This window comes from Chiloscyllium plagiosum, unplaced genomic scaffold (genome assembly GCF_037043375.1).
Source record: "Chiloscyllium plagiosum isolate Xiang-an unplaced genomic scaffold, Cpla_swu_hap1 HiC_scaffold_1, whole genome shotgun sequence".
Classification (NCBI taxonomy): domain Eukaryota; kingdom Metazoa; phylum Chordata; class Chondrichthyes; order Orectolobiformes; family Hemiscylliidae; genus Chiloscyllium; species Chiloscyllium plagiosum.
This window is the reverse complement of record NW_028270139.1, coordinates 55,836,676-55,849,653: the sequence shown is the minus strand read 5'-3', so window position 1 is coordinate 55,849,653 and position 12,978 is coordinate 55,836,676. Positions and strand designations below refer to the sequence as shown.

At 41.1% G+C, this 12,978-nt stretch overlaps 1 protein-coding gene across 3 annotated transcripts in view; it reads right to left on the bottom strand.

Moving 5' to 3' along the window:
* The window catches only part of stim2b (stromal interaction molecule 2b), a 144,157-nt gene that overhangs the window by 31,042 nt on the left and 100,137 nt on the right, over positions 1-12,978 (bottom strand). For all 3 annotated transcript variants that reach the window (XM_087987005.1, XM_087986995.1, XM_087987008.1), the window contains 3 exons: positions 7,579-7,694; positions 3,621-3,798; positions 2,591-2,768 (listed from right to left, as the gene is read on the bottom strand). In XM_087987005.1, the coding sequence (XP_087843131.1) occupies positions 2,591-2,768; positions 3,621-3,798; positions 7,579-7,694 (472 nt within the window). The remainder of the gene's footprint in view (positions 1-2,590; positions 2,769-3,620; positions 3,799-7,578; positions 7,695-12,978) is intronic.

Here is a 12,978-nt window from a genome sequence, read left to right as displayed (position 1 = left end):
CAGCATCTGCAGTCCCCACTTTCTCCTAGGGGGAATCATTAGACCTGTACTAATCTGTGTATGATCGAGAAGCTGGACTCAAGTTTGGTGGTATGGCTGTTGAGTGCAACATTATAGCCACATAAAAATATTGTCACTACAAGCAGAGGTCCCCCATCTACAAGATAGAAGTCAAAATTGTGATGGAATACATTCCAATTGGCTGATGGATACAGCTCCAAAATGCCCAGCACTCTCCAGAACAAAGCAGCCTGCTTATTGGCATCCCCTCGATCATCAATAACATTCACTCCATTCACCACCTTGCACACTGACAGCAGTATGTACCAACTGCAATATCGGCTGCAGCAATTCCCCCAGGCTCCTTTCACCCACAACCTCCACCAAATCGAAGGACAAAGGCAGCAGTTGCACAGCAAAACCACCAGCTGCCGATTCCCCTTCAAGCGGCATATCAATGCGGACTTAGTACTCGACTGTTCGGTCAACATTCCGGACTCCCTTCCTACCAGCGCTGTGGGTATCCCTACATCACAAGGACTGCAGTGGTTCAAGGCAGCAACTAACTCACCATCTTCTCAAGAGCAATTAGGGAAGGGTATTAATGCTGGTCCAGCCAATGACATCCACATCTCACGAAGGAATAAAAAACAAAAGAGAGGAGTGGGGGGGGGGGGGGGGGGGGGGGTGGGCGGGGATGTGAAACACGAAGCAGACAACAATGACATCAACGGGAAAAGAGAACAAAAAGCACAAAGGTGGAATTCAAGAGGGAAGGGGCCGGTGTGGAACATGAATACTGGTGTAAACCAATTTGAACAATTGATCAGAGTTGGTGCTATAACGTTTGTACAAAAGTAAATCTTAACATCCCTAAAATGTTATGTAATTTGATTGGTATTCCTGGCTGAATTCCCAGGGTGTTCTCTGAGCCCTATGCAATGCCAAAAAGCTCTCCATCAACATTATAAATCTTTGATCACTATATTATAAATTAGTTTCCTGGTGCTGGAAATGATGCTATTCAATTCACTTATTCTGTAGTAATCTATAATTAGTTCTTCTTTTCATGTATAACCAATGCTTCACAGTTGAGACAAAGTGAATCACTCACGGAATTCAATAAAATTAACAAACAAAATAAAAACAGAAAACGTTCCCTGTGCTTCATGCCACGTACAGCATTATGAAGAAGTTAACAGTGAAAAACTACTATCTTTACACTCACAATGACAATAGGTTTAACTCATCATTGCTTGCCTGGAGAACTGATTGCAGCTTGTTTCTCCAACAATCTGACCCCAGGAAACTTCTATTATCCAGAATACTAGTTTCAAAATACTATTCCAATTGAGTATTTTACATAATATTTCCCACTTGGGACTTTCACTGGAAACTTGGCTTGAGAACTCATTCAGCCCACAAACACAAAGAGAACAAAATGCTGTCAGTCAAGTAGCAAGGGAAAGTCCTACACACGGGGTCACTTCTATCTTCATAGCCTGAGCAGCTTCCTGATGGAGCAGACTGGTCACCTCTGTAAAAAATACTAGTTTGCAATATGGTACCGATGGGGTTAAAATTGGGAGAAATTCTATTTGCTAGTTAAGAACCCTCAGGTTAAGTGATTACAGTCAGAATATTCACGTGTGAAATTAGGCGATATTTCTTCACATAAAAGGCAGCAAAATCTGGAACGTTCATTTAAAAGCAACTGATGCTAGATCAATTGCTAATTTTAAAACTAAGATGTTATGATATTTTTAACCGAAATGCAGTAAGGGATATGGGACAAAGGCAGGTACTCAGATAGACTGTAGATCAGGGATGATCACAATGAATGGTAGCAGAGACTTCAGTGCTTATGTAGCATATTCTTGATCCTATGCATGGAAATTATACTTGTAGGCGAATTACGTCTCAGAGCAACAACGTTTGGTGTGTTTGAAAATTACTCTCTACTTCCAGGGATGTTAACCTCCCTCACCTGACAGCTAATAATTCTGTTGGAAGCAATGGAGGTGTACAGTGAAAAATGAAGAATATAGCATTTCGTAACAAATTGTGTTGCGCGTATTTGATAATTTCCAAGAAAATTGTCAAGGTCACTTTCAGCCTCAGTTTTTTGAAAAAAAGGTGAGCTTGCTTTTAAGGGCTCAGCAACAAAAAAGTCGAAGAAATAATGACATGTATTTTCATAACCTCAAGACGTCCCAAAGCAATTTTCCTCACTTAGTACCAAAAACAAATGACTGCCTCAGCTTTGTGCTCAACCCTCTGGAGTGGGAACTTGAACAAACAACCATCTGACTCCGAGACATGGGTCTGATCACTGAGCTATGTTGACAGAAGATTCTAACGTGATAATATCAATACAATTTGTTCTTCCAACAATAACTTACACCATGCATTTGTAGACTACATCTATTAAGTATAGCCAGGTTTCATTTACCTGATTTCAATTCCACATTTTTTTTTCTGCTGAGCACTGAAAAGCAAGCTCAATATTTTTCATTTAAAAACTGAGGCTGAAAGCAAACTTGATAATTTGTACATACTCAAGGTCTGAAATTTACAAAAAAACTTGCACCTGTACAAGCTCCTCTTCTGCATATTTGAGCCGGCTGAGCTCAGTCTCAGAACCCTCGCGTAGTTCCCTCAGACGTTGTGCCTCCCGCTTGGCATCATTTATCTCTGTTTTCATTTTTTGTTCTAAATTTTGCTTTTCCACTTCAACAGTTCGATTTTCTTCTTGAGCTTTTTGAAGTCTTCGTTAGGGTAAGAAAAGTGAAAAACAAAATGTCTCAAACATGTATATTAACAGCTGCTACACACAAATGACATTTTCAGTGAAGGATTCTATTTTTCACGGTGAGGTACAGTGAAAATTCGAGATCATGAACGGGGCTGACTTTAGCAGAGTCAGTTCACTGAATCATTATCAAAGTTTAATTTAATGCTGAATGACCAACACAGTATTGCCATAAATTCCACCATGGGAAAATAACGCAACAGCGGGAAGTAAATAGTATCTGCAAGGTGCCTGAACTCTGAAAGCAATATATTCTCCAAATTAAAGCAAAGTTTCACTAGGAAGAACCTAATTGGAAATAGCAGCTTTAACTGAAAATCAAACACTGCTTTTTAAGTCCACAGTTGAAACATTGCAGTGGAATTCATGCTGACCTAATTCTGGTCTTAGCTATTGCAAGTTAGCATTTAACACTTTCTTAGCTTGGCCATTACATGATGTTGAACATCTCTGGTTAAACTAATGCTCAAAGATGGCACCAGCAATTAAGATAACCATAGTGCAATAGAATTTTAAATCATTCTTAAAACATAACGGACTTTCAAAGTGACGCAGCAAAAAATGACATGGAAGTAGGAACACTTGGTTATTAAAATGTATTTTAAGAACCTTTGCCAGGAATCAAATCAGAGAATTAAAGGAATGTATCTCTCCACGTGATTTAAGACTTGTATCTTAAAGGTTTAAAGTGTAACAGGGAAGATCATTGCTTTCTCTGAAGAAACAGTCCATTCATTTGGACTTGTCTTTGAGGAATCAATTTTGAATATTTAGCCCAGACCTTTCCCCACCTTTTTTCTGATCTCACCTTGCTTGAAATTCCATCAGGCTTTCCTCAGCTCTATGCAGACTGTCTAGTTCCTTCATCATATTTGCAATATGTTCTTTAGAGTTTCTGTTTTGTGTGTATGCAAACCAACAGCCACCAATACCAACAACCATGGAAACTGCAAGAATAAAATCCTTCAACCAGTTGTGGCGCGGACCTGGAAAGAATAAAGCAACATTATGGCCAAAGTCAATGAGCTATTAAGCATTTAGAATGCTAGTTCTAAATGAATTAGCCATAATAATGTAATAAAATGGCTGCTTCACTTTCTCCATTTATTTTTCAAGCCATTATACGTTATGCGTATTAACTTTAGTTATGAAATGTTCTCCACAGTTATCAGGAACATACAAATATAGATAAATACAAAAATCTAATATTACAAGAGGAAACCACGTACAATAGAGATTGACTGCAATACCACCCTCCTGTTCTAACTGCATAGTTTTCCCTTGTAGTAAACTATTTGGAGTATAATTACAATGTCAGCCTTGAATACTATCAATAAACTATAAATAACTATATAGTTTGTAAATGTTAATTTGCTTGTAAATGAACATTCAGGTCAAAAGAAAGAAAAGGCAATTTTCCAATTCTGTGATTGGAGTGAGAAACAGCTGCCACTAAGAGTGTATTTTTGCTTATTTGGTTTGCAAAGTGGGCATCAGGCCAGCAATTATTGCTCAATTACCAAATGACTCTGAAAAGCTGACTGCAGGTGATCTTTTTGGACCACTATACATAGAGTTTTGGTGTACCGGAGCAGTTTAATATTCTTTTCAGAGGACATTTCAGCATCTCCCTTCAAGGTCATAACAGATCAGAAGGGTTTGTGGCATCTTCATGGCAACTCCTTGATAGCAGCTTTCATTTTAAAATGCAGTTTAACAAAAAACAAACTTTAAGTGATCAAACTGCCATGGTGAAGCTAGAACTCATTCATGGATTGATCATCTAGGCTTCAGTACCAGAACAACATTACAGCAACAAAAACAGAAACAGCTGGAAAAGCTCAGCAGGGCTGGCAGCATTTCTGAAGAGAAATCCGCGTTAATGTTTCGGGTCCAATGACTCTTACTTAGAAGTGATAGCTGCTAGGGAAAAGGTGGCTCTTATGCTGAAGATAGGGTGGGCGGGGCGGGGCAGGGGGGGAAAGACGTAAATGACAGGTGGAGATACAGCCCAAAGAGAAAGGAGAACAGTTGGGCAGACAAAAGGTGTGAATAATGATCAATCTAGGAGAATGAATAGCTATTAGTGTATAATTAGTGGCTAACAATAAGTTTGTGTAATAGCAGACTCTGAAAACAAGGCCCGGTGTATAGAGGTTGGGGTAAGGAGGTGTCTCAAGCTCTGAAATTGTTGAACTCGGTATCGAGTCAGAAGGCGGAAAATGGGGTGCTGTTCTCCCAGCTTGCACTGAGCTTCACTGCAGCAACCCGGAGACAGAGATGTTGGCCAGGGAACAGGGTAGTACACTACTCTTGATAATGGAAATTCAGACTCACTGTGCACCATTTTCTGCTCAATTAAAATAGTGGGCCAGATCTATCTGTGGCATTGAGTTTGGCAAAGTCCATCCTGAATTTAGCTCCCTAGTACACTGATCTCACCACTGAGTAGTTATCTTTTTTTCCACTTTTTAATTAGAATTTAATTATGCAGCTCTCGCTTGTATCTCATGTTTTCTGAATGGTTTCTTCTGGATTCAAATTGAAGGCTTTAAGCAGTTTCCATTCTCTCATACTTGCACTCTCAAATTTACATCTGAGAGATCACTATTCATGACAGAATACTTGGAACTAAAATATCAGAATAGGGTAATAAATTTGTTTGGTACGTCATAATTGCACACAGCACTTGATATCAATTATAAGATGTCCAATAACATTACTAATAGAGAAATATTTCAAACTCTGCTCACTGCTGAAATATGTTTTTTAAAGAATATATCAACACATATATATCTTTTTGTCAAAAACTTGCAAGCTTTCTGGCGTTTAACCTCACAATGGCCTGTCCAGATGATTTCTTCCCCTATGCAAGAAAAGCACTGTAATAACTCTGCACAATCATTGCAACATTTTAAGGTTTGGGCTACAATTACTAAATGAACTCGGTTTCAAAATGCTACAGCAAGACTTGCTCAAGGACAAAATTATTCTCTATATACATTTAAAAATTATTCAACAATAAGCACGATTATAAGAAGTTAATTAAATAGAAATATCAGTGATTTTGTCACTAAGAAAATATTGTGGTAGGCTCATCATTTCCAGAACAAATAGTTAAACCAAACTGAAGTTCAGAAGAAGGGTCACTGGACCCTTAACTCTGCTTTCTCTCTACAGATGCTACCACAACTGCTGAGCTTTTCCAACAATTTTGGTTTTATGTTGGATTTCCAGCATCTGCAGTTATTTGGATTTTTGGCATTTATATGTTCAGCTTACACAGTTCAATTTTTGCCAAGAGGATACAACACTGCTATTTATATTTGTTTTTCCTGATTAGTGAAAATGGTTCAAAGCTGTGTAGAGTTATGAAGTTTAGAACTGTTTCTTGTTCAGCTTCATTGTAGATCAATTTTGCACATTAACAGCATCCCTTTACAAATGTTGTCACTTCATAAAAAACTGTGTGCTCTAATTACTTTAAAGGAAAATTATAACAGTTCTGAACAACTCAGATTTTAGTATCAAGGCACAGTACTCTTATTAACTGTTGTGTGATGCTTGCCACTGCAGGCGAGTAAGCTAGTCAAAACTATTCAATTTGTATTTCATTAGGGATTCAACACTGCTGCTTTCATGGCTCATTTTCAAAGATCTTCCAGAAGAAGTCCAGAAGATCTGTAGGATAGGTTCACCATTCAACTAAGATAATTCATGCTCCACAAAAGGTGTAGCAACAGCGCCACCTAATGGAGAAACAATTATTCTAACATAACCATTTGATGTTCGGTGTCAGCCTCAGGATGCCATGATGTTTTTGTTTAGATTAGATTAGATTACTTAGTGTGGAAACAGGCCCTTCGGCCCAACAAGTCCACACTGACCCTCCGAAGAGCAACCCACCCAGACCCATTCCCCTACATTTACCCCTTCACCTAACACTATGGGCAATTTAGAATGGCCAGTTCACCTAACCTGCACATTTTTGAACTGTGGGAGGGGATTAGATTAGATTCCCGACAGTGTGGAAACAGGACCTTCGGCCCAACAAGTCCACACCAAGCCCCCGAAGAGTAACCCACCCAGTCCCATTTCCCTCTGACTAATTCACCTAACACTATGGGCAATTTAGTATGGCCAATTCAGTATGGCCAATTCACCTGACCTGCACATCTTTGGACTGTGGGAGGAAACTGGAGCACTCAGAGGAAACTCACGCAGACACGGAGAGAATGTGCAAACTCCACACAGACAGTCACCCGAGGCTGGAATCGAACCTGGGACCCTGGTGCTGTGAGGAAGCAGTGCTAACCAGTGAGCCACCGTGCCGACCGTGTTACATAATTAAGACTATTACTGGCCGATCAAGTGTGAGATAAAATTTAGCAATAGCCAGAATCTATTCCATGAATTCTCAAAACATAAGGCTATAATGATGAGTGCAGCAAACCCACCAAATGAACAGCTGAGGAACTGGTTCATTACACTGAGCTAATTGACATCAGCCAATGGGAGCAGTAAGAAATGACAATTCACCTCAGCTCAGTTGAGTTATAAAGGAGACGGAAACACAAAGTTCCCCCTTCTGGTCACTACATGTCAATTCACATAAACATCAGCTTGCAGCTTTAGATGGCAGATTGCTAATTAGTTGCAAAGCTAATTTTAGAGATGTGGTGGAGGATGCAGGAATCTCTATTATGTACATATAAAAAGCTACATAACACATTTAAATTAAACAAGCAATCCAAATAGACACCCACGTATCGGAGCTCCAAATAACACAGCATCCAATGCCTTGAGTTGTAGCTTTTGTCTGTGACTCCGGTCAGTGATTTTCAAATTTGAGACCATAAAAGGAATCTCATTCACAGCCAACCTGTAAACCAAACACTGAGTTTAGAAATATCAAGACTGAAATAACATCGTTATCTTGCTATTTCACAAACTATTTTCTGTTCTTAATGAGTCAAGTTTTGCTGGAGTCCGATTCTACTGACATGACCAGCCCGCCAGTCACCAAGCTTTCACAAACACAAACTAAAATAGACTGTCCATTAGGAGACATTGGGTGAGACATAGAGCTTGTTAATAACCATTTTTGGGGAATGTGCCAGCTTTCAAAGCTTCAAACTGATGACTGTGGCATATTGCACTGCATACCATATTGGTGGAGACATTAGTAACCATGCAGTGATCCTCCATCAGGACTATATCGAGCAAGCAGAGCATGACATCAAATCAATTTGAAACACTGATCGGAGCTAGTGATGAGATTTTGCTCCAGCTAAAGTTCCCTCTCGATATTGCACAATTGAATAAACCCATTCAGACTTGGAATACAACATGATTTAGACAATGAATGGAGGCCACACAGAACAGGGTAAACATGGAAGAGGGAGGATGAGGGGACAGTGATCTCAGCAGATCATTGCCACTCATGGTGTTCAGGGAGCAATTCCCCAACTTGAATCTTTGAGGAAAAGTGCACAAATCCTCTTCACTGAACTCTGCCACCAACTGCAGCTGCCGAGTGGGACATGGCCCGTATTGCCGAAGGCTCTGAAGGTTACGGTTTTAGTCACATTTGAGTCTGGTTTTAGGCTGCATTTATAACATGTCACAGATGCTCATTCACTGCAGTATCAATGCAGTTGCATTTTGGTTTCTCTCACTACAACCAAATACACAGCTCCAGCACATGATGACACTACAGTTGCAAGCTTCTCTGTACTGTAGTGTACCACTGTCTTCATGCACATGACTTTGCAACATCTATATCAAATCTGTCCAGGACAGGAATAAAAAAAGAATTCAAGGGTTCCACAATCACCATCCTGCATATGTAACCAGCACTTCCACCAGGTAATACCTGATACTTTAGCAGAAGTTTTGACACCTTCATTTTGCAGCACTGATTGAGAGAGTGGTATTTGAACTAGTACGGGCCAGAAGTGCTATCCACCGATGCTGCCACACGAATTGGCAAATGGCATGCAGGCTGTACCATTTCACCTTCATGACAAAATAGTTTTAGCCATCTATATAATAGGTATGTGGCCATTTTGCCAGCTCGATGACGATGACAAGGAACTTGACCAACAGGAGAACAAGGAGGAAGAGCGACTTTCATGACCACCTAAACAGCTCCCCATTAAGAATTCATCTGCTGTGGTAACAGCAAGCTCATCCCATGGCAGAGTTTGCATACCTCAGTGTTTCAGTCACTGACCATCACACTGCTCTACTTGGCCACAATGCAAAAATACTTGCCAACACAAGAGGCATTTCACCTAACTGTATACCTGAAATCATCCCATACTGCTTATAAAGGTCAACTTATCACCCCTGTGTGATCCTTTAGCGCCCGTTTTCCATGTAGCTTGCCCTGGTAATCCAGTAGATGCAGCATAGCTGATGGAAGGTTGCTGGACTTCAGAAGAGGAGTTACACATGGTGTTGGAAGGTGATCTAAAGTAGTTCAGGGTCTAGAAGGTCAGGTTGCACCTGGTTGGTGCTGGACCCCTCCAAGCTCCCTTGTATGGCTTCTCAAAGTTACAAACATCTTGTTGTATACACTCACCAGTATTTGAGATTTTAACCTTCTTCAGTGAAACTGCCAATGCTTAGACATTATAGGCAAGTAAGAGACAGAGGCATGATAAATCAGGGTCTGAAACCAGTGGAGGTTGGAAGGATAGGACCTTTGAAGATATATTAATTGTTCTGAATCTTGGCAGTTACCTTCACAGCTATTCAATAACACTGGCTTTTGAAGACCTGCCTGGAGGGTCTCCTGGTCCTTTGCAGCATCAGAAAGGCCCATCTCACATAATATGTTATTTTTCACTGTTTGACAGAGCAATTCCATTCCTGCACGACTGGCTGCAGCTGCTTGAACACCAGCACACCACCCCTTTCAGTTATGGAGGCTGGCTCTAATTGTGCTCAGAATTTATGCTGTTGGCTTAAATAATGAATAGTTACTGGCTTCAGGCAGCACAAAGGGGGCTGATTCACGGTAGACCATGAATTCATCCAGAGGCCTTCTGGCTTGTGGGACTCTGAAGGATGCCATTACAAAAAATTTAAATTAAATTAAAGAGCAGAATCAGAAAGGTAATCATCTCTGGATTACCATCTGAACCAAGAGCAAATTGACACAGGGTCAACAAGATTAAAGAGGTAAATGAATGGCTCAGTGATTGGTGTGGGAGAAAGGAGTTTGAATTCATGGGACATTGACACCTGTACTGGGGAAGGAGGGAACTATTCTGATGGGACAGGCTTCACCTGAATCACGTTGGTGAATCAGATAACTAGGGCTGGATAGGACTTTAAATTAAACAGTGGAGGGGTGGATTCGGTCACATGGAAAAGTATAGAAACATTTGGGGTGGGGGGGTTTAAGCAGAGGTTATTGAAGATTCGAGAACAAGTAGTAGAATAGACAGTATGGAATGGCAGGAATCTAACCTCAGGCACAACAGATATGGGACAATCATGAGAAGGACTAAGGGTGTTGTATTTAAATGCATGCAGTATATAAAACAAAGTAAATTAACAGAATGACTTGTTGGCACCCCAAAGACTTAGCTGCATGTCTGGGAACTAAATATCCAAGGATATGAATCCTAATAAAAGGACAGGCAAATGGGCAGAGGGGACAGGATTGTCTTGTTAGTAAGAAATGAAATTGTATCATCAATAGCATGAAATGATATAGAGTCGGAAGGTGTAGAACCTGTGTGGGTAGAGTTGAGGAACCACAAAAGAAAGAAGACTCTGAGGGGAGTTAAGTACAGGCCTCCCAGCAGTAGTCAGGATGCGAGGAAGAAAATAAATCACTGAGATAGAAAACGCATGTAAGAAAGGCACTATTAAAATAATGATGGCGACTTCAATATGCAGGTGGACTGGGAACATCAGGTTGGTAGCAAATCTCAAGAAAAGGAATTTGTGGAATGTCTACAAGATGGTCTTTTAGAGCAGCTTTTAAAGCCCACTGGAGAACAGGCGATTCTGGATTTGGTGATGTGTAATGAGGTAGATTTGATGAAGGAACTGAAGATGAGGGAACCTCTTGGGGCAGTGACCATAATATGATGACATTCACCCTGCAGTTTGAGAGGGAGAAGCTATAATCAGATATAATGGTTTTACAATTGAGTAAAGCTAACTACAAAGACATGAGGGAGGAGCTGGCCAGAGTTGACTGGAAGGGGAGCCAGTACAGCAGCAATGGCAGGGGTTTCTGGGTAATTCAGGAGGTGCAGCAGAAATTCATCCCAAAGAAGCAGCAACATACCAAAGGTCAACAAGGTAACCATGGCTGACAGGGGAAGTCAGGGACAATATAAAAGCAAAATAAAAAACATTCAATGTGGTGAAGGTTAGTGGGAAGCCAGAGGATTGGAAAGCCTTTAAACGCCAGCAGAACATGACTAAAAAGTTAACTAAAGGTAATCAATACTCAAAAAGGGACTGTTTCTATCAAACAGAACGCATATGGGGGATTGGGAATATTGTTCCCGTAAAATGCTAAACACAAGCACAGATTGGATGGCCTGAACAGCCCATTTTGGTTTTCCTTACAATCATTCATGAGATGTGGGCCAGTATTTATTACCCATCCCTCGTTACCCTTGAGAAGGTGGTGGGTGATCTGCCTTTTAAACCGCTGCTGTGCACTTGTGGATTAACCCACAATGACTTCGGGAGGGGATTCCAGGATTCTGACCAAGCAACAGTGATATATTTCCAAGTCAGGACGGTGAGTGGCTTTGAGGGGAGCTTGAAGCATTTGGTGTTCCCATGTATCTGCTACTCTTGTCTTTCTAGATGAAAGTGGTCGTGGGTTTGGAAGGTGCTGTCTAAGAATCATTGGTTAATTTCTACAGTGCATCTTGCAGGTCATACACACTGCTGCTACTGAGTGCCAGTATTAGGAGGAATAAATGTTTGCGAATGTGGTGCCAATCAAAAGGGCTGCTTTGTCCTGGATACTGTCAAGTTTCTTTGAAGGTTGTTGTAGCTGCACCCATGAGGAAAGCAGGGAGTATTCCATCACACTCCTGACTTGTGACTTGTAGATGCTGGACAGGCTTTGGAGAGACAGGAGATGGGTTACTCGCCGTAGTATTCCTAGCCTCTGACCTGCTCTTGTAGCCACTGTGTTTATGTGGTGAGTCCAGTTAAGTTTCTGGTCAATGATTACCCCAACGATATTGACAGTAGAGTATTCAGTGATGGTGCCAACACTGAATATCAAGGGGCAATGGTTAGATTGTCTCTTAACTGGAGATGGTAATTGCAAGACATTTGTGTGACATGTATGTTAATTGCCACTTATTAGCCCAAGCCTAGATATTGTCCAGATCTTGCTGCATTTGAAAATGCAACATCTGAGGAATCACGAATGGAGCTGAACATTGTGCAGTTATCTGCGATCATCCCCACTTCTGTCCATATGCTGAAGAGATGTTCATTGATGAAGCAGCTGAAGATGGTTGAGCCTAAGGAACTTCTGCAGAGGAGTCCTGCAGCTGAGATGACTGACGTCCAACCACTATCATCTTATGTGCCAAATATGACTCCAGCTGGTGAAGAGTGTGCCCCCAATACCCACTGACTCCAGTTTTGCTAGGGCTCCTCAATGCCACACCCACTCAAATGTGAATTTGATGTCAAGGGCTGTCACTCTGACCTCACCTCTGGAATGGAGCTCTTTCATCCTTGTTTGAAGTAAGGTTTGTAATTTAATACATTTTAATGAAGACAATTAGATTAGATTAGATTCCCTACAGTATGGAAACATACCCTTCGGCCCAACAAGTCCACACCAATCCCCCCCAAAGAGTAACCCACTCAGACTCATTCCCTGACCCTATATTTATCCCTGACTAATGCACCTAACACTATGGGCAATTAAGCACAGCCAATTTACCTGACCTGCACATCTTTGGATTGTGGGAGGAAACCTGAGCACCCAGAGGAAACCCACGCAGACACAGGGAGAATGTGCAAACTCCACACAGACAGTCACCTGAGGCTGGAATCGAACCCGGGTCCCTGGTGCTGTGAGGCAGTAACCACTGAGCCACGGTTTTTTTTCTTAAAGTTCTTGAGTCAAGCCTCACAAGCAATAAATGAGGAACTAACTT